This window comes from Urocampus carinirostris, chromosome 19 (genome assembly GCF_059441175.1).
Source record: "Urocampus carinirostris isolate Australia breed hairy pipefish chromosome 19, RoL_Ucar_1.0, whole genome shotgun sequence".
In the NCBI taxonomy this organism is placed as follows: Eukaryota; Metazoa; Chordata; class Actinopteri; order Syngnathiformes; family Syngnathidae; genus Urocampus; species Urocampus carinirostris.
The window spans coordinates 10,083,715-10,110,869 of NC_142367.1; the positions used below are offsets into that span (position 1 = coordinate 10,083,715).

Below are 27,155 nucleotides of genomic sequence, written 5' to 3' on the forward strand. Positions count from 1 at the left end.
CTCATTTTTGTGACTTGTGGACAGTTGAAAATAGTGTTGAATTTTATTTAAAAATATTAGACAATTCCCGTTCCTTGTGAAACAAAACAAAAATGGCGTCTTTTTTTCTCTTCGACGTCTTACCGTCCACAAGATGAAGCAAAAACGACGACCTTTTTCGTGTAGTTTGTATTCTAAAGGAAGCTAATGTCGCTACACGAGGCGAGGGAACTTCCTCCGTGGAAGGGGGCTTGGTCCTTCGTCTCCCTCCCTCCTTCCCCCGGCCCCTCCCGCCTCGGCGGAGGCCACCTCCGCCCGCCCAATTAGCATCGATGAGGCTGTGGGCAACATGGCGGATTTCCTGCCGTCGCGCTCCGCGCTGAAAGTTTGCCTGCCCGCCTGCTTGCTAAACAGCGGCGAGGTGGAGCAGGTCCGCCGCTCCAAGGAGATCGACCGGCGGCTCTCGCGGGAGAAAACTTACGTGAAACGCCTGGTCAAGATCCTGCTGCTCGGCGCCGGCGAGAGCGGAAAGTCGACCTTCCTCAAGCAAATGCGGATCATTCACGGCCAGGACTTCGACCAGCGAGCCCGCGAGGACTTCCGAGGCACTATTTACAGCAACGTCATCAAAGGTCAGAAAACATTCATCTATTTGCAAAAGAAAAGTCTTTATTTGTGGATTTTCTTGCCTGATAATGGCCGGGAAAAGTTTGCCGTAAACAGTTCTCGACACACCCTACACCGGAGCCCCCTTCGGCCTGTTAAAACCTGTTTTTTGGGTCGTCGCCTTGTTTAAACTTAACTTTAAACATCATTAAAGTGTTTTCTGACAATTATCGCTCGAATGAAACCAACCTAGAAGGAAACTGGTCGAAAAGACGTCGAAAATAACCATTAAAGGGACAGTGTGTCTCATTTAGCGCCTCCTAGTTGTAGAAAAAAATAATCCAAATAACTAAAACCAATACAATATTGATCTATGTAATCAGTTGGTTTATTATAAAAACGTGCATTTTTAAAAAGTACAGTGTGTAATATCTAGTGCCTCCTAGTGGTACAAAAAAACTTTCATTCAGTAATAAAAAACAAAACTATGATGGGAATACTAGGCAAAAATACATTAACTATCATAACCAACGTTAATTTTTATGAAAAAACAAACAAACAATCATAGGTCAAGAAATTGCAATTTCTTTTGCACCGTTAGATCTCTTCTTGGATTGGCGCCATGTTCTTCTGGCATCCTGCCGCCATGCTCTGCCAAGCACTACTGGCCCTCACTCGTACCAGACGACACAGCGCCATCTAGTGGTCAAATATTACATATTGGGGCTTTAATTTTCATAAGTCGAGAAATGTGCATTTATTTTACATCTCATGAGCCTCACTCATAGGAATCTGACATAAAAACCCTCCATCTTTCTGCTACAGGCACCCGTAAAAAAATAAAAGCATCTAGAAAGGCTTGGCAAAAAAGTCAGAGAAATGGTGCAGTTTGGTCACTTTGAGGCTTTGTAGTTTGTATTGTTCCTTGTGCTTTAAGCGCTTGTTTTTATAGTTGCCCGGCACAATACAGCAACATCTAATGGTCAAAAAATACACACTGTCCCTTTAAAAAGACAATGCAAAGAATCAATCTGATGTCTTTGATAGAGATTGTTGAAAAAAACTTAGGGAAGGGGTCTCAAACTTTATTTACCTGAGGGACTTAGGAGATATCCGGTTTTCTACAAAAAATGTTGATTTAAAAATAAAAACAATCTCTCCCAAACCTCAATTTTAAATTGTTTTTTGCACAAGATTCTTTTTAAACAAGATCTAAAATCATAAACACATTAGGAATTAAAATGGAAATTACTCAAACAGTAATAACTTAATCCATATTTGCCTTGGCTGCACTTAAAGGGACAGTATTATTTAACCAATCCTACTGGTAAAAACAACTTAACTTCTTAAAAAAAACTATATTGATTAAAATATTAGTCAATACAGCGACATTTAATGGTCAAATAATACACACTGTCCCTTTAAAAAATGCAAAGAGTATGTCCAAAGTCTTTGATAGAAAATTGTGAGAGAGGAAAAAAACGTCACTTAAGGGAGCTAATTTTGACCATTTTGAACGAGATACACATTAATGAGTTATTCTTCACTAAATTAACCCCATGTTAAGTTAATATTATTATTTTAGGACAAAGTCACATCAAAAAACAGATTTAGGTCAAAATCCGAAAGGTGGTTGAAATATTTGTCCGAAACGGGTAAAAAAAAAAGACACCTTTTTAAAATAGTTCTATGTGGTCACTTGTTTTAAAATTTTACTTTAAAAATGATCAAAGTAGGGGCGGCACAGTGGTTAGCGCACCCGCGGCACAGTTCATGTCTTGGGAACCTCCTGTGTGGGTTCAAATCCAGCTCCAGACTTCCTGTGCAGAGTTTGTATGTTCTCCCCGTGCTTGCGTGGGTTTCCTCCGGGCACTCCGGTTTCCTCCCACATTCCAAAAACATGCATTTCAGGTGGATTGGCCGGTCCAAATTGTCCCTAGGTGTGAATGAGCGAGCGAGTTGTCTGTCCCCGTGTGCCCTGTGATTGGCTGGCAACCAGTTCAGGGTGTCCACTGCCCGATGATTGCTGGGATGGGCTCCAGCAGCCCCGCGACCCTACTGAGGACAAGCGGTGTAGCTAATGAGATGAGATGATCAAAGTAGCTTTTGTGATAATTATTGCTCAAAGAAAGAATCTGTTCAGCGTTTTTTGATAGAAATATGTCGGGGGAAAAAACACATTTTTAAATGGTTACATTTAATCCATTTTGAAAGCGATAAACGCAACTACAACTATTTTTCCACTAAGTTTAGTCTATGTTGGACACAAATTTATTGTTTATATTTGGAATAAATCATTTCCAAAAGATGCATTGTGTTGGTCGTGCTCACTGTAGCACAATAGAATTCTCATATTTAAAAAAATAAATAAAAAATAAAATAAAAAAATTAAAAAATAAAAAAGTATCAATATATTGACACCAAGTATCTATCAGTACTGATACAGCCCTTGGTATCTATTATGTGATGGTGTCGGATAGCATTATGAACAGACCTCGTTTATGGCTTGGCATCTAATACAAAATCTGTATTAGATAGTGTACATTAACAAAACAAGGAATTTTTTCAGCATCTTCAGAACTCAAAGACGTCAAAGCTACACTAACACGGGCTTGGGCTACATAATTTTGAAACATTAACTACATCTTAATGAACAACATATGGAAGTAGGAAAACACAGGATGTGTCGACATACCAACTTGTTCTAACAGTACAAAACATAAAAGTTGACAGAAGAAACATCCCCACACGTGGAAAGTACCATGATGATGAGACAATGGAAAAAACACTAACCAGCACCTACTGAACAAAATGTGAAAAAAACAAAGCATGCAATTTTGGAATAACAGGCTACTGAATGAAAAATTGAAGAAAGGACACGGGGAACATATCTAGAACCACTGCACAATCTTCTAACACCGACCAGCTTAAACAGAACGGAACATAAAAGTAAGATGACACGGGAAAACATTCCTATACGTGGACAGTATGACAACACGAGTACCATGATGGCAATGCCTTGAAATATAATGCTAGAATACTAACTGAACCAAACATGAAAGACAGCTAAGCATACCATGTACTGTATTATTTATTAATGTATAATGCGTTTTTAACCTTAAAAGAACAACTCAAAATTTGGGTGGGCGTTGTACACACGGTCTCACGGTAGTTTATTACCGTATGCGCGCAATGATTGATTCGTCAAAAATATCAATGACCACAACCGCAAAACATTGAATGCAACCACATCTCTCGACCCAGAAGACACCTACAAACTTTTTAGTCACAATATCGGAATCACTTTTTGTAGACGCTTGATAATAAATATGTTAATTCTCAATGGCTCGTGTGCAGAGGCTGTGCGCCCCTTCGTTTCTGTCCTGGCCTTGTCCACACTAAAACCTCAGTCAAGCGTTTGCGCCATTACCAATTTCTAGAGTTATGAAGTTTCAGTTCAATCATCTTCATATTTTTGATAACATATTTGTACCCGTTAGCTGGCCAATCGGGCTGCGTGAAGGGGAAATGTTCTTCATAAGACTCTTCTTTCAAGCTTAAAGTTGGCGACCACGCTGAAATTCATGGAAAATCGAGCAGCTAGCCAACAATTTATGGTACCAGAGAATAATGTTACAGAATGGAGGAAACGGAACGTCATCCTGAAAGATGGTGTCAAAAATATGACCCGCGGGCCGGATCAGGGTTGCCAACAGATTGAACCCGGCCCACGAGACAACGCTGAGAGAAGCGCAAGAGACAAAAAGAGACAACCACCTGCAGTTTTGAATATTTCCACTTAATGTTGCCAAAGACAGGTGCCATGATCAAAACAACTGGAGTTTCATTGCTTTCTCTCTCTGTCTGTTTTTTTCTCTTTCTTTCTCTTTCTCTTTCTTTCCCTTTCTTCCTCTCTCTTTCTGTCTCACTCTTTTCTATCACTGCTTACCTAATTTCTTTCTCTTTCCATCTTTCTTTATCCCCTGCTCTTTGTCTTTTTTCCCCTTTTCCTCCCTTTCTCTTTCTCTCTCTACTTGATCCATCTGTCCCTCTCACTTACTTTCTCTCGTTCTCTCATCTACTAGTAGTCTCCACAAGAGTGCTTTTTTTCTACCATATGGCACCTAGGTTCAAATTATATTTACGACCTCTGAAATAAATAAAACCAAAATTTTACGATGAGGGAATCAACTCTTTGATGAATCTGACATTCAATAAATATTGTACAATTTAGTTTTGTATTGCTCTTATAGTTTGTCAGTCACGTAATTCTATCATGGCTGCACGTATTCTAAACGTTTCTCAATTACAATTGCTTAGTTTGAGCCAAGAAAACGTGACACAAAATTCTGTACCGATTTTTAATCAAAAATGGGGGTGGAAGGTATTTTACACGAGTGCACGTTGTGCAGTATGTCACAAAAGTGAGTACACCCCTCATATTTCTGCAGAGATTTCATTAAAATCTTGGATTGAACAACACTGAAGGAACATCGCTTTAACACAATGAAAGGAAGTCTGCGTAAAGCTTTAATGGTTGGTCAGATGAATCCCTTAGCCCTACAGCCTGGTGGCGCCCAATCCTCTCCAGGCCAACATATTTTTCCACCTGGTCTCAAATGACAGGGATAAAAAAAGGTACTTGATTTTACTTACTTGATTTTAATATATAAATTATTTGCTGACCCTAAAAATGGACGGGTGTTTATCTATGGATTCATGTCCCTACAGACTGCGCATTGTGCGTATTTGGTTTTAATTTTTGTACGAATCTGCAGTATATTGATGTCTTTTTCCATTGTATCCATTTTCTTGCGTTTATTATCACTATTTCACTAAATTAAATCAACATCTTGGTGAATAAATTAATAGTCATCTGATTATTTTACTTATCGTTTCAACAATCGGTTCGTAGACTATTGAAATAGTCGTTGGTTGCAGCCGTAAACCTGATTAGAATTGATTTCTATTCATTTTACCATGATCCAACTTCGATTTCACCAATTGAAAAATTGTTTTTTTCTTTTAGGTGGCCCAACCAAATGTTTGGTCCCAATTTGCTTTTCAGTTAGTGAGTGTCATTTTAGTCAACTTCCAGGAGCAGTTTACTGTCTATATGTATTGTAGCAGTGTAAAAATAATCTTCCCCTCAAGACATAGCCATTAGTCGCCAAACCACTGTTAACAAAAGTCGGTACACTCTAAAGTAAAATTCCTGAAGTTCAATATTTTGTGTGGCCACCATCATTTTGCAGAACCACCTTAATCCTCCTGGCCAAGGATTTAACCGGAGCCTCACAAATTGCCACTGGAATGCTCTGCCACTCCTCCATGACAACATGACAAAGCTGGGGGATGTTTGACATCTCGTGCTTCTCCACTTTCCGCTTCTGGAGGGCCCAAAGATGTCCTCTTGGGTTTAGATCTAGAGACATGCTTGGCCAGTCTGTCCCCTTTACCCTTATCCCCTTTAGAAAAGCTTTGGTCATCTTAGAAGGGTATTTGGGTCATTCTCAAGCTGGAACATTGCCCTGCGACCCAGCTTCTGGAGGGAGGGGATCATTGCTTGCTCCAGTATTTCACGGTACATACTTGAGTTCAGGCTTGACCCAATGGAATGCAACTCCCCAACTACAGTTTCGCCCATTCAGCCCCAAACCATGACATTCCCCACACCATCCCTGCCTTTAGGCACAACACAAACATGTTTGTAACCCTCACCTGGTTGCCGCCACACATGCTTCACAGCCATCCGAGCCAAATAAGTTAATCTTTGTCTCATCAGACCAGAGGATGTCTTTCCAGTAAGCCATGGCTTTGGTGACAGTCTTTTTTTTTGTGTAAAAGGGATGTGTCTTCAATTAGGTTCTATCAAACATTATAATGAAATCTGCAGAAATGTGAGGGGTTTACTCATTTTTGTGATTTACAGTACATGTACAAAAATGGTACTCATGTTGGTCCTGCCCATTTTTCACTTGAATCCATGAAACCAATCCATCTTCTGCAGGCATCAGAGTTCTGGTGGACGCCCGTGAGAAGCTGCACATCCCCTGGGGCGACCCGGACAACGGCCGCCATGGCGACAAGCTCATGGCGTTCGACACGCGCTCATCCGAGATGGCGCGCGGGCAGCTGGAGACGGCCGTCTTTTTGCAGTATCTGCCCGCAATCAAGTTTTTGTGGGCTGATAGCGGCATCCAGAACGCATACGACCGCCGGCGCGAGTTCCAGCTGGTAGGTGGCCCTACGTGGGGGGCGGAGCTTAGAGGTCACGTGACCACTTCCTGTGTACGTCTTCCCCTTGTCGGAAGATGCTGACGTTGGAAAGTTGGTACTTCCTCATCAAATTACACTTTTAATAATTTTTTTTTACACAAGGCCCCAGGTTCTCAATAGTGTTTTGTTAAGGGAGGGGGCGGGGATAGACACAAGTGTGATCAGAGCTGGAATGTTGATCTCTGCTTAAACTGCTTTATGCTTACAAACAAGGGAGGGGGAATTTTACTGGTGTGGGGGACTTACCACTTATGTGTTACATACACGGTGCGAGGCCTCACTTGAAAATACAAATTTTGCAAGTGTTAATTACAAAAAAAACATGTCTGTTTAGAATATTTGTGATATAAAGTACATCACAGCTTTGCTTTTGGTTTAGTTACACTTGGGTCTTGGCTATTTTGAATTTTTATTGTATTTTGTTTGTTTGATTTTTATTTATTTGAGCTATTATTGTTAATTTTCATTCATTTTGTATTAAGGAATGCTTCATAAGTCGGCCTTTATTTTTGTCACAATGAAGCATGGGATATTTTCTTTTTCTTAATAAATGATTTGATTATTTTTATTTTGTATTTTTTTTTTTAATTTATACAATTTTTTTTAAATTATTTTGTTATCGTTTATTTTGATGGGATTAAAACGTTAATTAATATTGATAAGATTGTTAGATCCAGTTATCAATGGGCTTTAATATTGTGTGTAGGTTTAGAAATTAAATAATTACTGGTTTATTTGAATGTGAAAAAAATGCTTAACAAATACTTAAAAGGTGCAGTGTGTTTTTAGCACCTTATAGTAGTAGAAAAGATTTTAAAATTTTTAGAAAAAAATAAGCAAAAATACTCAAACTATCATAAATGTGCTTTTTTTTCCTTTCAAAAATACCTACTTGGGGAACTGACATAATTGTTACCATGCTGCTAACCGAAAACCCAAAAAACTCACGAAAGGCCAGACCAAAAAAAAAAAAAAGTGTTTTTTGGCCACTTTTAGTCTCTGTAGTGAGTATTCTTTTTGGGGCTTTTTAGCACTGGTTTTTGGTTGTGCTACAAAATACAACATCTATTGGGCAATTAATGCACACTGATCTTTTAAAATTCAAATTTAACTTATTTAATATACAAAAGAATTATTTAAAATTGATACTTAAAATAAATAGTTGTTAAAAAACAAATTAAATTAAACACGTAATATTTTAAGTATATAAATTAAAAAAATATATTTTATATTTGGCCAAAATCAACAAGTTCTAGTCACAATCTGTAAAAGTAGACTCAATGACATTATTATCACCTTGCCACACACAAAGTGCGCGAGAGGTTGTAAACCGGTGTACGTGTGTGATTCAGCGTACTAGTGAGCGACAATACCATAGTCATCTAGTTTTGCTTTCACACCACAGAAAACAATTTGCAGCTCTTGTCTCACTTCTCCTTTTTCATTTCCTTTTCCTACTCTTTATGGATTTGCAAGTATAAAATATGCAGATTGCGACAAAAAAAAACATTCCAAAAACCTAATCATAACAGCCTGTGCACATCCTGAGCAATGCAACTGATTATGGACGAGCTCTCCAGTGCCTCGAGCACATTACGAAGAGGTAGAGAGAACGTGACCCATTTGTGGTCACAATATTTTATAATAAAGAACATTAAAATGCTTCGAATCTTATACAGGTTGAGCTCTTCAGTGCCTCGAACACATTACGAAGAGCTAGAGAAAAGCCACGACCAAGTTGAGCTACGACAACAGAAAATCCAAATGTATTCTAATGAGGAACACTAATACTTTGAAATTTTTACAAGTTGTGTTGGGTTATTAAATCTAATCGCCCAAGTGACTGATAATCCGCTTTTAGCTTCTAATGGCCCAATAATTAGCGTGCATCCCTAAAATGAGCAGAAAATGCATGCAAAGGTCCCTGATTGGAGAAGCGGCAACATTACTCAAATCCCCAGAGAGAAACCAGGAAAAGCGATAAGGGAAATCTCCACACGCAGCTTCGTGTCGGGGCTTGCGCGAAGAGAGAGAATAAGACACGCATGCACGCATGCCGGTGTGTCACTTTTATGCGTGACACATGCAACGGCGTCGTTTTCTTGTGACTTGAACTATAACACGCGTTTGCTCTTGTGTGTGTCTTGCAGGGCGAGTCCGTCAAGTATTTCTTGGATAATCTGGATAAGCTTGGCGAGCCGGTACGTGATATTTTTTGGTGTGCCTTTTGCTGCCCCCCACCCTCTTTTATTCTTTTTTTTTTTTGCATGATGTAGTCACGTTGCATATTAACACGAATTTCAATTGTAAAAGAGACCGACAGTGGCTGTTTAATGAAAGTAACTAACCGCATATTGTCATTCAATGCAAATTTATTACATTTATTTTGTAATGTCCCTTTACATTTGCATATAATTAATTTCAATTCACTTTTTTTCCCCCTCAAAAAATGTCTTATTATACAATTAAAATTAAAAGTATGGAAGTAATTGAAATAAAATTAGCCAGAAAAAAACTATCAAATCTATATTTTTCTTCACTGATTAAAAAAAAAAAGCATGACATTGGATAAACCACAGTTCACCGACTCCTTAACTGCCAGGGTTGTCGGGGCACCACTTACTGTGGTGTGTCTTGGGCATGTACCATCCCTCTTTGGTTAGGGTTGTTGGGCTGGATTAAATCATCCAACGGACGGGGTCTGGCCAGCAGGCTGTATGTTTGACATGCTTGTTATTTTCTTACCATAAGACGGCTACTAGAGGGCAGCGAATGCCAAAATTGGCCTGAGTACCGTTACCCAGAAAAAGTCATACCTGATATTGGTAATATCCCCTTGCCTGGTGGAAAATGGCATCACTTCTCCCATCAAAGTCAAATGATTGTTTCTGCCAGAATTACCTCCCGAGTCAGCAGGACATCTTGCTGGCACGAAAGCCCACCAAGGGAATCCACGAGTACGACTTTGAGCTGAAGAGCGTCCCCTTTAAGATGGTGGACGTGGGCGGCCAGCGCTCAGAGCGGCGGCGCTGGTTCGAGTGCTTCGACTCAGTCACCTCCATCCTCTTCCTCGTGTCCTCTTCTGAGTATGACCAGGTGAGGAAAAAAAAAAAAACATCAGAATTTTGCGAGAAGTTTGGACTTATGTGAAACCTTCTGGTCAGGTCCTGATGGAGGACCGCCAAACCAACCGTTTGTGCGAGTCGCTCAACATCTTCGAGACCATCGTCAACAACCGCGTCTTTGCCAATGTGTCCATCATTCTCTTCCTCAATAAAACGGACCTCCTGGAGGAGAAGGTGAAGAGCGTTCCTCTCAAGGACTATTTCCCTGACTACAGAGGGCCCGAGCACAGCCTGCCCGACGTGCAGGCCTTCATGGTGGAGCGTTTCCGAGCCAAGCGGCGCGACGGCACCCAGAAGCCGCTCTACCACCACTTCACCACCGCCATCAACACCGAAAACATCCGGCTGGTCTTCCGGGACGTCAAAGATACCATCCTCCACGACAACCTCAAGCAGCTCATGCTTCAATGACCTTTGTGCGCCGTCTCGGGAGGGAAGAAGCGTCCGTTAGGAAACTGCGTTAGAACTGGGGATCGAGAGGACGCTCAAAAGGTTTCAACCATTATTTTTGTTTTGTTTTTGTCCGAGCACTGAATTCACCCCAATTCGCTTGTTGCACTGTGAATAAACAGACGCTCCAAATGAACCTGTGATGCCTTAAAAAGAGACTAAATTACTGTTTAGAATTCTGCATTCCTTTTTGTGCCTTGAGAGAGGTGTGGTGCAGGAAATGCTCCAATTTCGCTTATTACATTTTTGCCCCATGTACTGTATTTGTCAAAGCAAAATTTTGGCAGGTTTGCAATAAAGTTCAACTTCTAGTAAACCCCCATGATACGAAATTTTGACATCTCCGTATAGTAGGAGATAGAAACCTATGGTAATTGGCACTGAACCCCCGCTACCTAAAATTAAACATTATCACAATTACAAATAGGTATAATAGGACGTATGTATTATATGCATGTATGATTAGGTAAAATAAATACACATGTAAAACTCGATTTTCATTACCTGTAGTGTGATGTGTCTTGAGCTGGTACAGTGGAGTAGTAGATGGATGTATAGTCAGAGAGGACGACAGTAGATTCAAAAATAATTTTAAATCTTCTACTTGCGAGGATTGTAATGCCCTTAAATGTCCTTGCTTTAATCGACACTTTTATTGTAGTCCCAATCCTTTCATTACGTCCATGCAATATATTCTGAAGCTTTTGTTTTTACACAGTTGCAAGTTTCCTTTCTATGGTTATGTTTTTGCTTCTCTCACTGCAAGCCTTTAATAGCAAAGAAATATAGTACAACAATACAATATGTTATCACCAACGGTCATTACAAGGCAAATGAGATTCTGACTGAAGAGACAAGGGCATCGTAGGAGGGAGTTCAGTCAATAGCATTGACATTTCTCGGAGCCCATGACTCAAACCAACAGCAGACCAGTATTTAGTGTGAAGTTAACCAATTGCAGATAGGCATCTTAGAAATCCATCCATCCATTTGCTGTGGTGCTTATCCTTACTAGGGTTGCGGGGCATCTTACAGTGTTTGTTTTTGGAAATGACAAAATAATGTTAATGTTGTGTAGTGGGGAAATAATGATTTCTCACTGTAAAGTGGAGACATTGTATCCCGGGGGTCTACTGCACATAGAAAGCCTGATGGTCCACTCAGAAATTGGTAGTAAATAATGGTTTGTTTTTTATACAAAAACCAATGAAATTTGATCAGTCCTGCGTTAGTGGTTTCCCTAATTACCGACATTTCTCTCAGGGTTGATTTGATTTTTTTTTTTTTTTACTAAACTACATTCACCTTCTTTGAGCTTCCCAGTTTATTTTTATTGTATATAGCCAAATTTGTTGCTTTTGTAAATATTATTTAGGTTTATCTCATCATGTAAATGGTTGTAGAAAGGTTTTTGTCTCTAAATCACTGCCTTTGTCGATGACTTTTTTGGCTTCTGACATTGTTTGACAATTCGTGTTCCTGTTTTGACTCTCATGCCACTAACTGTAACAATAAAACTTTTCTTAAGAAAAGTTAAATGTTCGAATGGACGTTTTCCTTCCTGTTTAATTGTTTTAGACACGTTGTGGTACCTGCGCCATTTTAATTCGGGAATGGTTTGTTTCGTTGTAGTTCTTTGGTTCTTTGGTTCTTACGTGAAACCGAAAATTAGCCTGAAAAAGATTATTACATCAACATCACAGACTGGTCGTAAATCAAATGCATACATTATCATAACTTCTTACATTTACAATCTTTTAAATGCGACTCTTGTGATGACTAAAAGCGTATTTTGGACATGTCAATTCCCCTTTTTAATAAAGTTGAACATTTTTGTTCAGGCATCAGACCGGCCACCAATAAATAGCCCGGGGTCCTCCACCTGCAAGCCCCCTCAAACATGACCGTGAAAGCGCGACGTCGTGATAAAATTTCAATTAGAATACTTTATTACAAATAAACCTGTAAGACACTTAAAGTTCCACGTATAATTTTATACTTGTTCATTTTTTCTACACTTCCTTGGCACGTGCGAAATGAGCCCCGGTAAGTTTCGAAAACGACTGTCACGTGACCAAAGTTACTGTTTAAAATGTAAAAATATTTACACTCGCTGTATTAAAGTATAATGCATTTGATATACTCGCGCGAACTTCTTTGAAAACGTTGGCTGACAATCGTGTCTTCACTCTTAAATACAATTATTTTACCTGAGTGGTTATTAATGATGTCACAGTGAAAAAATACAATACAGTAAACCTCGGATAAGTCGGACTCGCATAAGTCGGATTCTCGGATAAGTCGGACAAATTGCGTGGAACGTTTGTTCTCTAGGCTTTTCTGTAGTATTACACCTCGCATAAGTCGGATTTTATAAGTCGGATCCTCGCCTAAGTCGGATGGATTTTTCCGTACAATTGACCCTTTTTAATGGTTTTCGCCTCTGATAAGTCGGATCGGTATCAGGTCGCCTAGGACATCTCCCAAATGCTCTAAATTTCAGCCTCCAGTGGCAGTAAGCGATGGAATTTTCCGGGAAGATTTTCACTCCTCACAGATTTTCCGGGAAGATTTTCACCCCTCCCAGATTTTCCGGGAAGATTTCTTGATGTGACGTGGCGTTCCGTGATTGGCAGAGGCTATTCATCAAACTCCTCCTCAGTGTTGAATGATAGCACTCTCAATCACAGCACGCGGTCATAGAACAAAGCCTCGTAATCATAATCCCATTGTTTCTTATTACAGTAGTGCTAGCATTCAAATTGAATTTGTGTGAATTTCTTTGGACTTCCTTGCGGTCTGTGCGGTCTACGGTGTGGCGATGGCCTCAAGTTCTAAAACCAAAGGCAGGAGTCTCAAGACTAGAACGTATGAAGAAAAGCTCGCTATCATTGAATTCCAAGAAAAGAATCAGCACATGAAGCAAAAAGACATCGCGGCGAAGTTTGGAATGAGCCCTCAAACTTTGAGCGACATTCTGAAAAGCCAGAAGAAGATAAAAGATATGTGTGCGACAGATTTTAGAGCTCCGACCGCTAAAAGGCAGAGGGTAAATGATCATCCAGATGTCGACAAAGCACTGATTTTGTGGTTCCGTCAAAAATCATCGAGGCCTGAAATCAGAATTGACTGTGGAATGATGCTAATGCAAGCTAACAAATTTCGCCAACAGTTTTCACCGGAATCGGCTGAACTTGCACCAGCGTGGATCGACAGGTTCAAAAAACGATATGGACTTGGGCGGATTACTAAAGCCGGGGAGTCGGGCGGAGTGGATACAGAGGTTGTTGAAGAATGGAAAAGCGGAAAACTGCGAGAAATACTCAAGAATTATGAGCCAAAGGATATTTATAACGCGGACGAGACGGGCCTCTTTTGGCTGCTTTTGCCGGATAATTCCATCGGTTTTATTGGACAATCTCATCACGGTGCGAAACAACCAAAATCTCGACTGACAGTGCTTGTGGGTTCCAATATGGACGGTACTGATAAGTTGCCGTTGCTGGTTATCGGAAAAAGTAAAAAAGTCGTTCGTGATCCTTCAGCGGAGGAAGGTCTCCTTCGTGACGAGGAGGAGGATGAGCAAATGGACGTTGAAAGACCGCCCCCGAAACTCAACGACGCCTACAGTGCACTGCGCACTTTGAGGTATTACGGCCTTGCTGCATGCCCAGAACTCGAAGACCTTGCCGATCAGATGGAGACGTTGCTGCTGAAACAATCCCAGTTATCTATGCAACAAACCAAAATTACAGACTTTTTCAAATGAGTACAATGTAACTCCGAACCTAACAGACTTACGAATCTAACGGACGATGAATCGTACGGATAAAATTACATAACCAGTTCATATACAGTGTATTATTAACCATAGTTCATATCAACCATGTTCATGTTCATTTTAAGAACTTTTTTGATAATAAATCACGTTCATGTTACAAGATATCATTGCTTGGTATTTCATTTTACATATACAAGTATGCACTTTTCTAAGAGTTAAATTTCTTCTTAGTTCGAAATTTTGCGACCTCGGATAAGTCGGATCCTCGGATAAGTCGGATGAAAATGACCGGTCCATCTGGATCCGACTTATCCGAGGTTTACTGTAGTTCAATCTGTACCTTAGAGTGGTCTCTAGTAATTTGATAAGCAAGTGCTGTCATTCATTCTCTCTCTCCAACTCCAGAGGTGTGTCCATTCTGTGGCAAGTCCTACAAGAGGTTAAAGAGTCACCTACCTCACTGCAAGGCAGCCAAGACACCATTAAACCACCAGAAACCTGTTGTGTCCCCTTCAACTGGATCTGTAGCTGCAGGCTCGTCCAAAAAAGAAAAAGCCCTTCCGCTTGGTGAAAACGAGTTACCAGAAGTGCCTGGGAAAAGTGGAAAAGAGCCAAAGTCAAAGAAAAAGGCAACTCGGACCACAAAAGAGCCAGTCAAGCCCAGCCAGATTTCTCCGGAAGTTGTTTCAGCGCCACAGAGTCTGAAAAAAGCCCCTCCAAAGTCCAAATACTCCACATCTTCACTGTCCCTCAAACACAAAAGTGCCTCAAATAAACAAACTGAACCAAAAGACAAAGAAAAAATAACCATCGGCGACAAGATCCCCAAGATTACACTGCAGCACGCCGGAAGCACTTTAGCCAGAATCAAAACCAGCAAGCAAGCTGTCCACATTAAACTTACTCAAAATGAAGTTGAATCCAGTGCAGCCAGCACATACGCCGACTTAAAATCAAAAGAGTTGAACGGCTCTTTAGGATTGAATGCAACCTTCCAAAATACTTTTGTCCCACCAGATCTTTCAACTGGTTTCCGACAGCCAGAATTCTCCTCAGTGTTGCTCAAACAGACTTCAGATCCTGGGTCCAGACCAAAGGACACGTTGACGAATGGACGTGGCAAGGATGGCTTTTTGGGTCCGTATCTGATGTTTTCTGAAATTGTAATAGAGTAGGCCCCCGAGATACGACATGAACGCAGAGTTATGGGTTGCTAAGTGAAAGCGCAGTTTAATTTTTGACAATTGCAAGCTTTGTTGCCGCGGTTATGATGTTTTGCTTCTCCCTTTAGTATCACTGCAAGACTTGGAGTCCATAACTAATATAGTACCCCCAAAAAATACAATATTGTATCGCAAATCTTTTGAAGAAACAGATTTCGAACTGAAAATTATTCTGGGAGTTCAGCCAATAGCATAGCAGCTTTTTCATAAGCTGTGATGCAAACCAAAAGCACACCAGCGTTTGATCTGACATTGACCAATATTTGATGATGTATGTATAGCAGGGAAAATGTCTTAAAACATTTTATTCAACACTGTGGAATGGAAAACATCATAAGGCAAGATCGCCGTATCTCGTTGAGTCTACTGTACCATTTTCAGTGAGGGCATCTTTTTCGCCTTGCAGGGCGGAGCCTTGGTCAGGTGACGCTAAAAGAGCTTCCGCAGTGGCTGGCCTGCAAGACGCCACGCCGCCCGGGAGACGGAGTGGAAATGTTTCAGAGAGGTGAAATCTTATTGTAAGTTTGCAATGTAGGGTATTTTTAATCAATGACATATGAAATGTTTCCATTGACAGGCTGGCAGTGGTACTACAAAAAATACATTGATGTGAAGAAAGGTGGCGTGGGAGGCCTCAGCATGCTACTGGCAGGATATTGTCTGCTCAGCTATGTCTGGTCTTATCCTCGTATTAGTAAGGATGCACATTGATAGTTGGACCAGGATTTAAAGTATTGAGTGTTTTTTTGTATTTCAGAACAAGATCGCTGGAGAAAGTACCATTAGGACTAGAGGTAATTTAAGACAGTACCTCGTAGCTCCACTGGATGTCACTGTTGAGTCGAGCAAGTCATGCATCACGTGTGTTGGCTTTTTGAGGGGATTAAAATGGAAAAGGATAAAATCTGTTATGCGTTGATGTGCCTCAAAAGTCGAACACAATCACGCCTCGATCAAAAGTGCGGGGCTTGTATTCAAAGTGAATTTATTTTTGCTGCTGCGGGCAACACAATGAACAAACGAAACCCACAGAATACAAAATAATTACCGTTTTCTTATTTGATTTTTTTTTTACATTCTTTTTCTTCTTCCATACAAAAATTATAAATATTTTTTTGTTTTTATAAAAACAAAATCTGACGATAGGGATAGAAAGTGTGAATGCACTGGTTTGTGGACTATTAAAAAAGAAACTTTCTGGCTTTTTAATTTAACTATCATAGCAACAGACCTTTGGACCATGAGTGGTACACCCTGGACTGGTGGCCAGTCAACGGCAGCGCACATTTTGACACCCGCTTACATTCTAATCCAGTTTTGAATCGTTAATGAATCAGAACTGAATGTTTGAATCGTGTTCACGCATTATCAAGCGTATGAGGCAAGCACACAAACCACTCGTACCGATACGGTTTAAAAAAACAAAAAAAACTTTCGTCTGTGCTGAAGCTCACTAAGTAAAACTTTGGCAGAAACGGGTTGAATGTCTTCAGTCGGAAGTAAGTTTGGTTGTACTGCTGAAAATTTAAAAACAAAAATACAAGCAAAGTACACAAACTATTAAGCTTAAACCAAGGTAAAATAAAATAGAAACAGATTACAAAAATAAGAACAAGATAATATCCTCAATCTGAGGATTAAATAATATCCCCCTAGCGCCAAAACATTGAAATGAGAAATTGAGTTTGCATGCTTGACGTGTAGGGTCTTGCGTACCTTTAAGGTACAAAAGAAAAAAAAGCCAACAAAAATGCCAAAAAATGTAAGCAGGTGTGGCTTGTTTGCAGATCCGACAAAAAAGTAAAAATAAAAACGGCTTTTAGTGCAATTCAAGGAAACGTACGTAACTTCATGTAAACCCTTGTTAATAAAAGCCGAAAAGGGGGTAGGGCAAAGTTGCCGAAGCGGGTCAACTGGCCTTAAGGAAGGAATGGAGGATCTTTTAAATTGCACACATTCCACTGTGATAGGGGATCGAAAGAAGTGCCTGCTTTACGAATACATGGGGTCCTCGGCAAACGACGGAACTCAGTGAGGATCAGTGAAAAAAAAGTTATTCAATCTTTAGTATTGTTTATATGGCACAAAAAGTCACTGCCATATTTTATATTCTAACCTGTAGCTACCCCTATGGCCCAAAACAAGAACTGTATGTTTTGCATTGATTACCTGCACTTGTTTACTGTGATGACGTTCAAAAATATTCTGTGTGTCATGAATTAAATTTGCGTAGCAGCACAATAAGGCACACTCTGAGATGTATGTGTGGGGTTTCTTTGGAGTGTTTTTTTTTTGTTTAACATAAAACCATGTGGTGTATTTTTTTCATTTTCACTTAACTCTCACGGTTTGACTGTAATTCACGCTTCCGGGTTTTATTATTGGTCTGTCTTATTCATAGCAGTCTATTATGTAACTAATAGATTCAAAATTCCAACAAATTCCGTCAGAAACTGAGGACATCATGTATCCGGCAAAATAAAACAAACGTAGTGCTACATAAAAACGATACAAAAAAATGAACTCTGCTTTGTTAACATTCCAGAATGCTGTTGACGGCCGCCTCCAGGGCTGAGTCCGGGTCCAGGTGAGTAGGCGAGGCCGACTGGGGGTTCGTCTGCCCCCCCGCAAACGAGTGTTTACCTTCCTGCTGGGATCGCTTCAACTCCAGGACGCTTTTGTTCACCACAGATGAAGCCGGAAGTTTATCGCCGGTGCCGCTTAGTCCTCCTTCTGGATCACTTAAGTCTGTCCTGTATGCCTGTTCCTCGCAATCTGTGTCGCTCGACGACGGTGACGGGACAGGATCCGGCAAACGTTTGGATTTTAGCCCACAGCAGAAGTCCTCCAAAAAAGCGTCTGAAATAAGAGAGAAGACAGTGAGACGGGAAATGAACAAGGAGCATGTCAGAGTTGATGATCAGTACCCGGATCCACGAGCAGCATGCGCTTGTCTTGGGTCAGGCAGGCGCGCTCCTCTTGGTTAAAGGTCCTGTCGATCATCACCATCTCGGATGAAGGACTGGAATGCTTCCCACAAGGAAAGTGCATGGACGACATTCAGTATAGATTTGTTTGATGCACATGTTTTGCAAAACCATCATTAAATATATTGTTCATTACCTCAGATTCAGCCAAAAGCAGTCGCCTGTATTTATTAACCATAGTCTGGGTCCTCATCAACACGTGGGCTGCAGATGACTCAAACTCGTCGTCCACTGCCAATACAAAGGAGAAAAGAAATTACCGCATTTTCCGTATAAGGCGCACTTAAAAGCCTTCAATTTTTTTTAAAGCTGACCATGCGCCCTATAATGTGGTGCACTGTATGTGTGGATCAATATTGAGACAACAGGTCTCAACTACGGTAAGCAGCTGCCGGCATGATTTTCCCCCGTATAAGAAGTTGTGTGCGGTGCATGCTAGGATTTAGATACCAGCATTTCATTTCGTAACCAATGTGTCAATCATCATTTGAATCGGTCACTATTACTTAAGTTATTCAGAGGTAAAGGAGACGGGTTCTTTTTATCATTTACAGGCTCATATAGGCTAAAGCAGGGTAAAACAAAGCCTACAATTGTCCGAAAAGAATGAATTTCAAGTTTGTTTGGTCTACAGCAGGGGTGTCAAATTCATTTTAACTCGAGGGCCACATGATAGAATAAACATTCTCTCGGGGGCCGGACTGGTAGTTTAGAGAGAAATAGATAAGAGAGGGAGAGAAAAAGAGAGAGGGTGGGACAAAGAGAGTGCGAAGAAAGGGAGAAAAAAAAATATGAGAAACAAAAGAAAATGAGAAATAGTGAGCGGGGGGAAAGAAAGAAAGAAATCCAAAGATAAATAGAGGAGAGAAAAGAGAAGGACATAAAGGGGAAAGCGAGAGAGAAAAGAGCGAAAAGGAAAAACAAGAGAGCAAAAGAAGGTAAAAAGACACAGTGAGAAGGAGACAAAGAGGTACAAAGAAGGAGAAAAAAGAGAGAAAGAAATACAACTCCATAATCTTTGTGAGAGGCACCAGGCCTCTGCAACATCAAGTCGACATATTTCAACGGGCAGCTCAATTTTCTCTTGCGCTTCTCTGAAAGTTGTCTCGCGGGCCGGATTCAAACTCTTAGAGGGCCTGATTCGGCCCGCAGGCCGCCTGTTTGACACCCCTGTTCTACGGCCTAGAGAAAATAATTGTACTTGTATGTATATTTGGAAATGGGAATTGTGGGTCTAAGCAGCCAGCAACAAGCAACATCCATCAATGCAGAGATGCTTTTAGGCATTTTTTTTCCCTTACGGGTCGGCATTATCACGTGTTTTGGAGTACGTAAATATTTTACACTGACGGATTCACAACACTCACGGTTGTAAGGAGACCATGGTTGCACATTATCATCAAATGTGATGGCTGCAAGACATCAGGTATCCTGTTTCAGACTGATAGTGATGTTCTTCTGGGTATATTTTGACATGGTCATAATTTCTTGAATCCCAAGGGTTTTAGCTTTCCAATGATATGTGGCATGACGTACATCAGTGGGATCGTACGTGTCTGTACATGTCTGAGACACGTATTTGGTTCTCAACGTCTGATGGCCCACCGGCATGCCGTCGAAACGTTAAAGGGTTAATAAAGTTTGACTGACCTATATGCCTGTTTTGTTGAGGTTTCTTTCTGTAATGCCTTTTTGTCTGGTGTCTTATGAATGAAAAATATATGACTAAAGACTATTTTGGGGTGTGCAGCTCATAATCCGGAGCGCTCTATACTGCAGAAAATACGGTAATGAGATAGCGGTGTCAAGAAAAAAATAAAAACATCAAAGTACCCTGAGAGAATTCTTCTTGGCTGGGCGGGGCGCCTTGGAAAACATGATAAGGCAGAAGCCGTTGCAGCACATCACTGAACGACCTAAAGGGTGACCGTTCAGGCGAGTCCACACGCTCCTGATGTTCTCTTATCTGCTGTAAAATCCTAAAAGAAACAGTAACATAAGAAAACCCTTACATTTAGAGCTGTTCGTTACTATGTTGGAGACAACAGTTAGCAGATTGTTGATTTGGACCGATTACTTGATACACTCACATTCCTCCTTTGGTCAACGGCGGAGGGGCAGGCCTCTTCTGTGCACTGAGCTGCACTTGTTTGACTGCAGTTCCAGAGGCATTCTGGGAAATCAGAAAGTAGTTTGTCAGATGAGACAAGTTAGGAAAAGTGCCCTATTTTTCATTAAATCGTGCATCCGACAAAATGCAGTTTTTTTTCCTTTTTGAAACAATGTGAAAATAAGAGGGATACTTTGTTACAGTCAAAAAAAAGCACAAAAAGTATCAAGCAATTCCAACATTTCAGTGTTCCCCTCACCTGTATGTGTTCTTGTGCCGCCGTCGCCGCACCCGGTAAGGGGGACAACGATGCACAATTAGCAGTTTGCGTCACTAGAAGGCGCTGCACGGGGCTGCCTGAGATCTGCCCCTGGCTGACCAGTGCAAACCGGGGGGGAGCACCCGCCTGGGGTGCGGCACTTTTCCTTGTTTGTGTCACAACGCTACTCACTGCGCCCTGATTCAAAAGGAGCTGTCCGGTCGCTTGTGCCGTAAATTTTTGCCCGCCAACAACCTGCACTGCACTGTGGCTGGTGATCTGGGCAGCGGTGTCTGCAGGTGGACCGTTGTGGACGGACAAAGACGTCGGCAGCAAAAATTGTCCGCTCTGAATGTTGGTTTGGCGCTGCTGCTGATCCATCACCATGGAGCCATTAGCGGTGTACTGCGCTGTAGCGCAATTTACAACATTTGCTAACTGGGGGATTGCAGGTTGTAAGTTGAAGACTGTCTGAGCCCCAGCTTGTTGAGGTTTAGGCTGGATTGGCTTGATAAGAGCCTGGGTCCCTCCCGGACCTCTCTGAATAATAACATTCTGAAGGGGAATGTTCTTAAAGCCAAGATGTCCCTGGGCAGGAGCATAAACCTGGCCTACCGGAGCTGAGGACACAGCGGCGGTGACGGGACCCGCCGGCCTCAACAGAATCTGAGGAGTTCTTTCCGTACCACTCAGGGTCATGACTCCGCTTCCCGCCCCGAACGAACCCAGCACCTGGATGTGCTGCGTCGAGCCGTTTGGCAGTGGGGACACGCCCTGGAGAAACTGCCCAGCCGGTAATGCTGGGGCTGCAGTGGTAACCGTGCCCCCGGAGACCACCTGGGACGGGAAAGACACCGGAGCCTGCACCAGAGAGGGAGCGGGCTGGGTGTCCAGCTGAGAATCCTGCGCCAGCGTCTGCTCCGTGATGTCCGCTTCCAGCAGAGACTTTTGAAGGATGTCGAAGGGTTGATCTTCTCCGAGGTCCACACCGCCTCCGGGAGGGCTGCCGGCCCCGAGCTGGTCTTCCATATAGGAGAGACTGCTGGAGAGCTGGAGTCCATCTCCTGACAGATCCTCACCAAACTCCATGGTTGAGTTGCCATCTTTGAGTGCTGCACTTGTCTAAATTGAGGCATTTGCAAAAAAAAAAGAGGTTGGAAAGGGCAGTGGAATTTCAACGGCACGTTCAAATAATGACTCACAGTGTCACCAGTGAAGAAAGACGCATCTGAGCCGTACGCCGCATTGGCTACGTCGTCCTCCTCAATCTGCAAAAGAAGTAAGTTTGACATCAACCTGCCAAACCATTAGTAGTCAAACCCAATGTAAGCTACTCACAGACTTGCTGTTGTTGCCATGCAGATAATCATTCAACGCATCCACATCTCTGAAATCAAAATATGTGTATTAATATCATTGATTGCCACGCTATCCCAAAGGAAAAGTCTCATTTATATTTGGTTAGTCAAATGCTCTTCTCAAATGTTTACCCTAAAATATCCAGAAGATGGCGATCGTCCTCATCATCCATGACACCTGTGTAAGAAATGTACAAATGACTTGTTAAGTTACAAAGATAGTGTTATATTTTTAACTAGTAAAATCTAGTCCTTACTAGACCTTTGGGATATGGCTTGCTTGCTTACAATAGTTTCACATTACGATATGAAGAGAGAAATTTTTTCGAACGCTATATAAAAAATGTTCTCCACTACTCTGATGTCTACGAAAAAATGTGTTGTGTGACCAAAAACAAAATCTAAACTTTATACTATTTGTGCGTATTGCTGCGAGTCACACACCCCATACGCCTCTAAAATGACTGCCTGCATCGATCAGCTGACAGAGATGGGAAGCTGCGTCATTGCCGTCATGGACTTTTGGGACAAATTTCAACATATTACCTATTGTTTTCTTTTATTGATGTTCACTATGTTTTGCGTACTGTTACCTAATAATATATCGATTGCACCCTGGTCATCCTGGAAGGGGAATTACCACTTGTGAGGCTCCTTTTCAAGGTTTATTTTTTCCTCACGTTGAGGTTCTGAGTTTTTGCTTGCTCGCATGTTGGTTTAATCAGTCGTAATTGTAATCCTGTGCAGTCCTTGGAGACATCTTGTGATAAAGGGCTATACAAATAAATGCAACTTGACGACTGGTTGACGTCATGGCCTCACGAAGATGTCGATATGCAAATAGCTGAACAGTATTTCACTCTTGAATCAGTTCTAAATTTTCTGTTTGCGATAAATACTATATTTTTGGACAGGATTTATTTGCGTTTGGTCCAAGGCTTGCAGTGATTACAATGGGAAAAGCAAAAAACATGATACAGGGTTCCGTGGATTCTTGAAGTCTTAAAAAGCATTGAACTCATTATACTTAATATAAGGCTTTAATTGACATTAAAATATCTCAAATCCAGTGTTATAGTCTTAGAAATGTGAACATATCAAATGCAATTTATATTTGTTGAAACTAAAACGATTTAGCAAGAATTGTCTTTTTTTAAATAATTCACATATTTACTTTGCATGACCACAATAACAGAAACTATTAAAACGGAGAGATGGTTTCATTTGGGCCTTTCAGAGAAGACACACGTCTTAGGTCATTCGCAATACACATAGCAACTTCAGACAGGGACGTTTACGTTGGACCATGGGAAAGTGAAAATGAAATGAGAAGTGGCTGTCGAGAAAAAAAAAATTCTCATGGCTTAGAAATGTGCCCAGTCATTTGTATGAGACACTATGTATTAAGAGCAAGACATTTTTTTTTCAGTTAATTTACTTTTTTGACTGTCTTAAATTTGATTTCAAAATACATTAAAAAAGTATTTAAAATTCTTGAAATTAACTTGCCTTAAGCCAGGGGTGGCCAAACTACGGCCCGCGGGCCAGTTTTTATTGGCCCGCAGCAAATTCTGAAAATATAGTTGAATATGGCCCGCACATGGCACTTAAGCTCAACTCTGTTGCACTTCTCAGTTTTACCACTAGATGGAGCCAGTAACGGAAAAGGTGCTTCTCCACCCATGCATTTGGGATCCCCTGAACTGGAAAACATTGGAATTGTGTTTTCTTTGCTTATTTACTGAACCTTCTTGTCATTCATTTGAACTATCATTGAAATTCAAAGTGTATCACCGTGTAAATTATTCTGACAAAAAATAGATTGTTTATTCTAAACCCTATCAGTGCAGATAAACGTAAATTTTTCTACTAAAAATAGGTTAACAACTAAATTAGAGTAGATGACCGGCTATCAAACTGAAAAATAAATAAAACATCCATCCATTATCTGCACCGCTTATCCTCAGTAAGGTCCTGGGGGTGCTGGAGCCCATCCCAGCTGTCTTCGGGCAGTGGGCACCCTGAACTGGTTGCCAGCCAGTCGCAGGGCACACAAACACAGACAACCCACTCATTCACACCTAGGGACAATTTAGACCGGCCAATTGACCTGACATGCATGGTTTTGGAATGTGGGAGGAAGCCGAAGTGCCCGGAGCGAACCCGCGCAACCCACGGGGAGAACATGCAAACTCCACACAGGAAGGTTTCGATCTCATGACCTCAGAACTGTGCCGCACACGCGCTAACCACTGCCCCGCCATGCTGCCCGAAATTAGACATATTTGACAAAATAAATATTACCACTCCTCAAACCTAGAACAAGACCAGTAGCTTTTCTTTCCTCTGTCTAACAGCATAGGAGCTACACTCAGGTATTGCTAAGGTTTGTATTCGAGACTGTATCGCTATATACAAAAAATGTAATGAACATTTTCCCCCTCCTGGCCCTTTCAAAAAATGTTTAAGCCAATGTGGCCCGTGACTCAAAAAGTTTGCCCACTCCTGCCTTAAGCTGTAGAAACCCTGTAATAACATGGACGCAAAGCTTATTTTTATCAATATGAAAAAGACGCTCTCGCTAAGTTGCATGGCCGCAACCAATCGATGATCGGAACCAGTGTTATAAGAATGAGGAGGCTACCAACACAAGGAAATCTAAAGGCATGACAAACCTCACAAGTGAAAGTTGTAAAATCAGTTTTATGTTCAACCCACCCGCTACTCCACTCCTCAGCTCAAATCACGTCACACCAAAAGTAAAGCAAATTTCATTTTTCCTTCACATATGTATTTACTTAGGTTACTTATCATATGTATATAGGTAGTGCTTGCTGTATACTAGTTTGTCAATTTAACATTATCTGGGTACCAAGGGTTCAGAACACATTAGCTACACATTGTCACAAGTTTCTATCACCTGCATAAGGGAAATTGACTTTGCGGTTCCCAACTAAGAACAGATTCTTGTGAAATCCTTGGGGCGCATCAGTATGTAAAGCCTTATGGTTAAAATAACAGACGAGGCAACCGTGATACTTGTGTCATTGCATGTGTATTTGTTACTTGGCTCGACTCACTGATGAGTGTCCGGCTGCATGGATTCAGTCATGCAAACGCCCTACGTTTCCAGTGACGGGGTGTGGGCTGCAGGGAGGGGATATGACAAAAGGACAGCAGTGTTAAGTTTAAAAGCTGACACACGGTACGGGAGAGCTAAAAAGAGGCTGCAATCCATCACCATGGGGTAGCAGTGTAGCATTCCTGCAGACAACATCGTCAGAGTCACACCTCACATGGAGCAAAAGTGAATTGTGTTCAAGTAAGCGCATCATGCTTGAAATAACCTCCAAGGGCAGACACTATTGAGTGTTTAATGCGTTTATTTTGGACATTAAGTGTACAGAGAATAAAATGGTCTAACAGGCCGGTTTATTCAGTGCATTTTCTGAGAATTAAAAAAAAAACATCAAGATTTTTAGCCTCGCTTTTCTGCCGTAAAAGGAAATAGTGAGTACTAGAATGCGAGGCTGAAGCGACATTTTCTACACCGGACACGACAAAATGGCTGCTACTAATACTAGGCTGTAGTTTCTTCGTGGGCCGTCTCGATCTCCATTTTAGAAACATTCTGAACTAACATTCGTTGTTCTAAACTCGGACATAAAAACGAAAAAAAAAAAAAGGTTTTGTTAATAGTCATGTGATGGATTTATTCACGTCGATTTCGTAACGCCATTTTGACACGATAGAGGCGGAAATAAATGGATAAGAAAATAACCCAACAAAAACCTTAATACAAGTACACTTATATTTTCGATGAACACAAAAGGCTGACAATAAAGCCAATTCTGAGATGGTGTCGAGGGCGAAAAATACAAGCCTGAAACGAAGTCAAATTTAACAAAGAGACAAAAACTATTTTAAACCAAAATCTACATCGTCGCCCGAATAGAAAAAAAAAATATTGACGAGGACGATGAATTTATCAATAAGCGCAGACTTAAACGTCATATCGCCGTTGACGCATTTTAAGGGAAATTAGAAGTTCAGCCTCCATGACGCTTAATAGTAAAAACCGATGAAAGAAACAAAGGTAATCGTGTAGCCTATACGCCTTGATATCCCAAAATATCCCCCGAATTGACATCGTATTCTTCGTGTGACCCTCCCGTCGACGTGGGAGTCTTGACGTTATATCTGTTTCCCTTTTCGGGCGAGTCCTTCTGCCTGCGCAAATCACATTCACACATTCAGCCCCCGATTCAACAACCGATCCGAGCGGGTGTCGTCCCGCCTTTCGGACACATCCGTCGTTTCGGTCCAGGAGACATTTTGGCGGCCTTTCCGGTTAGCTAAACCCTTCGATGGCGGAAATTAGCAAGCGTAATTAGGCGGGGATTCAACCTCCGAATGTATAAATATTTATTCCGATTAGCATAAGATTTTCGAAAAAAACTCGCGGAGGTAAAGCCTTTTTTTCTAGACGCCACTTGAAACCCAATATCTCCATTTGGCCGACTTTTAATTCGCTCGCCCCCTCCTTCTCCTTCCTCCTCCTTCTTCTCCCTCTCTCCCACTGACTCCACTCGTGTTGTTTCTCCTCGGTGGTGTCTTCCCCCGCACTGTGCAGCCTCGCCTCCGTTTTTCAAAGTTGTCTCCCTCCCGAACCCTCCCCGAAGGAGGCCGTGTGTGTTTTTTCCCTTGCAATTTTTATCCCGAAATGATAATACACTCAAAGGGGGGAACTCACCGTCATGAAAAAGCAGTGCCTTGTCAACGGGGTTTCCTCGCCATGGCTGCACGGGCGCTGGTAGGGGAGCCGGTTCAAGGAGGGCGCCCCCCCTCTCTCCTCCTCGCTCCCCCTCCCCAGATCGAAAAATCTGAAAATTGAATTCAAATAAAAGTTTACAAAAGTAAAGGAACGCATATAATTAAATGGCAAACATTGAGTTAAAAAGTCATTTGGTAACTTCCCATAGGTAGAGGGCGGAGTTG

The 27,155-nt window shown here is 41.4% G+C and overlaps 3 protein-coding genes across 5 annotated transcripts; 2 read left to right on the forward strand and 1 right to left on the reverse strand.

Moving 5' to 3' along the window:
- Positions 1 to 253: 253 nt before the first annotated feature.
- On the forward strand, positions 254 to 11,981 carry LOC148347229 (guanine nucleotide-binding protein subunit alpha-13-like). The gene is made up of 5 exons (XM_088323979.1): positions 254 to 611; positions 6,596 to 6,822; positions 9,015 to 9,065; positions 9,760 to 9,960; positions 10,029 to 11,981. The coding sequence occupies exons 1-5, from the start codon at positions 329 to 331 to the stop codon at positions 10,398 to 10,400; spliced, it is 1,134 nt and encodes a 377-aa protein (XP_088180105.1). The 5' UTR covers positions 254 to 328; the 3' UTR covers positions 10,401 to 11,981.
- A 314-nt stretch (positions 11,982 to 12,295) lies between these two features.
- On the forward strand, positions 12,296 to 18,570 carry LOC148347230 (uncharacterized). 2 transcript variants are annotated; one of them, XR_015848080.1, is made up of 7 exons: positions 12,297 to 12,485; positions 14,626 to 15,357; positions 15,850 to 15,948; positions 16,021 to 16,137; positions 16,201 to 16,237; positions 17,989 to 18,030; positions 18,135 to 18,570. XR_015848080.1 is itself a non-coding variant. In XM_088323980.1 (6 exons), exons 1-5 carry the CDS (start codon positions 12,476 to 12,478, stop codon positions 16,227 to 16,229), a joined length of 987 nt encoding a protein of 328 aa, XP_088180106.1. In that variant the 5' UTR covers positions 12,296 to 12,475; the 3' UTR covers positions 16,230 to 16,237; positions 17,989 to 18,570. The 2 variants fall into 2 exon arrangements, 1 of the variants encoding a protein (XP_088180106.1); XM_088323980.1 differs by having other exon boundaries at positions 12,296 to 12,485; positions 17,989 to 18,570.
- bicral (BICRA like chromatin remodeling complex associated protein) lies at positions 16,412 to 27,118 on the reverse strand. Of its 2 annotated transcripts, none has more exons than XM_088323976.1 (11): positions 26,911 to 27,118; positions 25,238 to 25,304; positions 22,290 to 22,335; positions 22,138 to 22,186; positions 22,002 to 22,067; positions 20,800 to 21,921; positions 20,521 to 20,603; positions 20,264 to 20,409; positions 18,567 to 18,661; positions 18,371 to 18,473; positions 16,412 to 18,302 (listed from the first exon to the last, which is right to left on the reverse strand). In XM_088323976.1, the coding sequence occupies exons 3-11, from the start codon at positions 22,328 to 22,330 to the stop codon at positions 17,977 to 17,979; spliced, it is 2,031 nt and encodes a 676-aa protein (XP_088180102.1). In that variant the 5' UTR covers positions 22,331 to 22,335; positions 25,238 to 25,304; positions 26,911 to 27,118; the 3' UTR covers positions 16,412 to 17,976. The 2 variants fall into 2 exon arrangements, with proteins under 2 accessions (XP_088180102.1, XP_088180103.1); XM_088323977.1 differs by lacking the exon at positions 26,911 to 27,118 and adding an exon at positions 25,399 to 26,814.
- Positions 27,119 to 27,155: the final 37 nt, after the last annotated feature.

Coding starts and splice junctions, on each gene's coding strand:
- LOC148347229 (XM_088323979.1), top strand. CDS start 329: ATGGCGGATTTCCTGCCGTCGCGCTCCGCGCTGAAAGTTTGCCTGCCC. Junction 612..6,595: donor TTACAGCAACGTCATCAAAG/GTCAGAAAACAT, acceptor CATCTTCTGCAG/GCATCAGAGTTCTGGTGGAC. Junction 6,823..9,014: donor GCCGGCGCGAGTTCCAGCTG/GTAGGTGGCCCT, acceptor TGTGTCTTGCAG/GGCGAGTCCGTCAAGTATTT.
- LOC148347230 (XM_088323980.1), top strand. Junction 15,358..15,849: donor TGGCAAGGATGGCTTTTTGG/GTCCGTATCTGA, acceptor TTCGCCTTGCAG/GGCGGAGCCTTGGTCAGGTG. Junction 15,949..16,020: donor AGTGGAAATGTTTCAGAGAG/GTGAAATCTTAT, acceptor TTCCATTGACAG/GCTGGCAGTGGTACTACAAA.
- bicral (XM_088323976.1), bottom strand. CDS start 22,330: ATGGATGATGAGGACGATCGCCATCTTCTGGATATTTTAGG. Junction 22,187..22,289: donor CATCTTCTGGATATTTTAGG/GTAAACATTTGA, acceptor TTTTGATTTCAG/AGATGTGGATGCGTTGAATG. Junction 20,410..20,520: donor CCGTTGACCAAAGGAGGAAT/GTGAGTGTATCA, acceptor TGTTTCTTTTAG/GATTTTACAGCAGATAAGAG.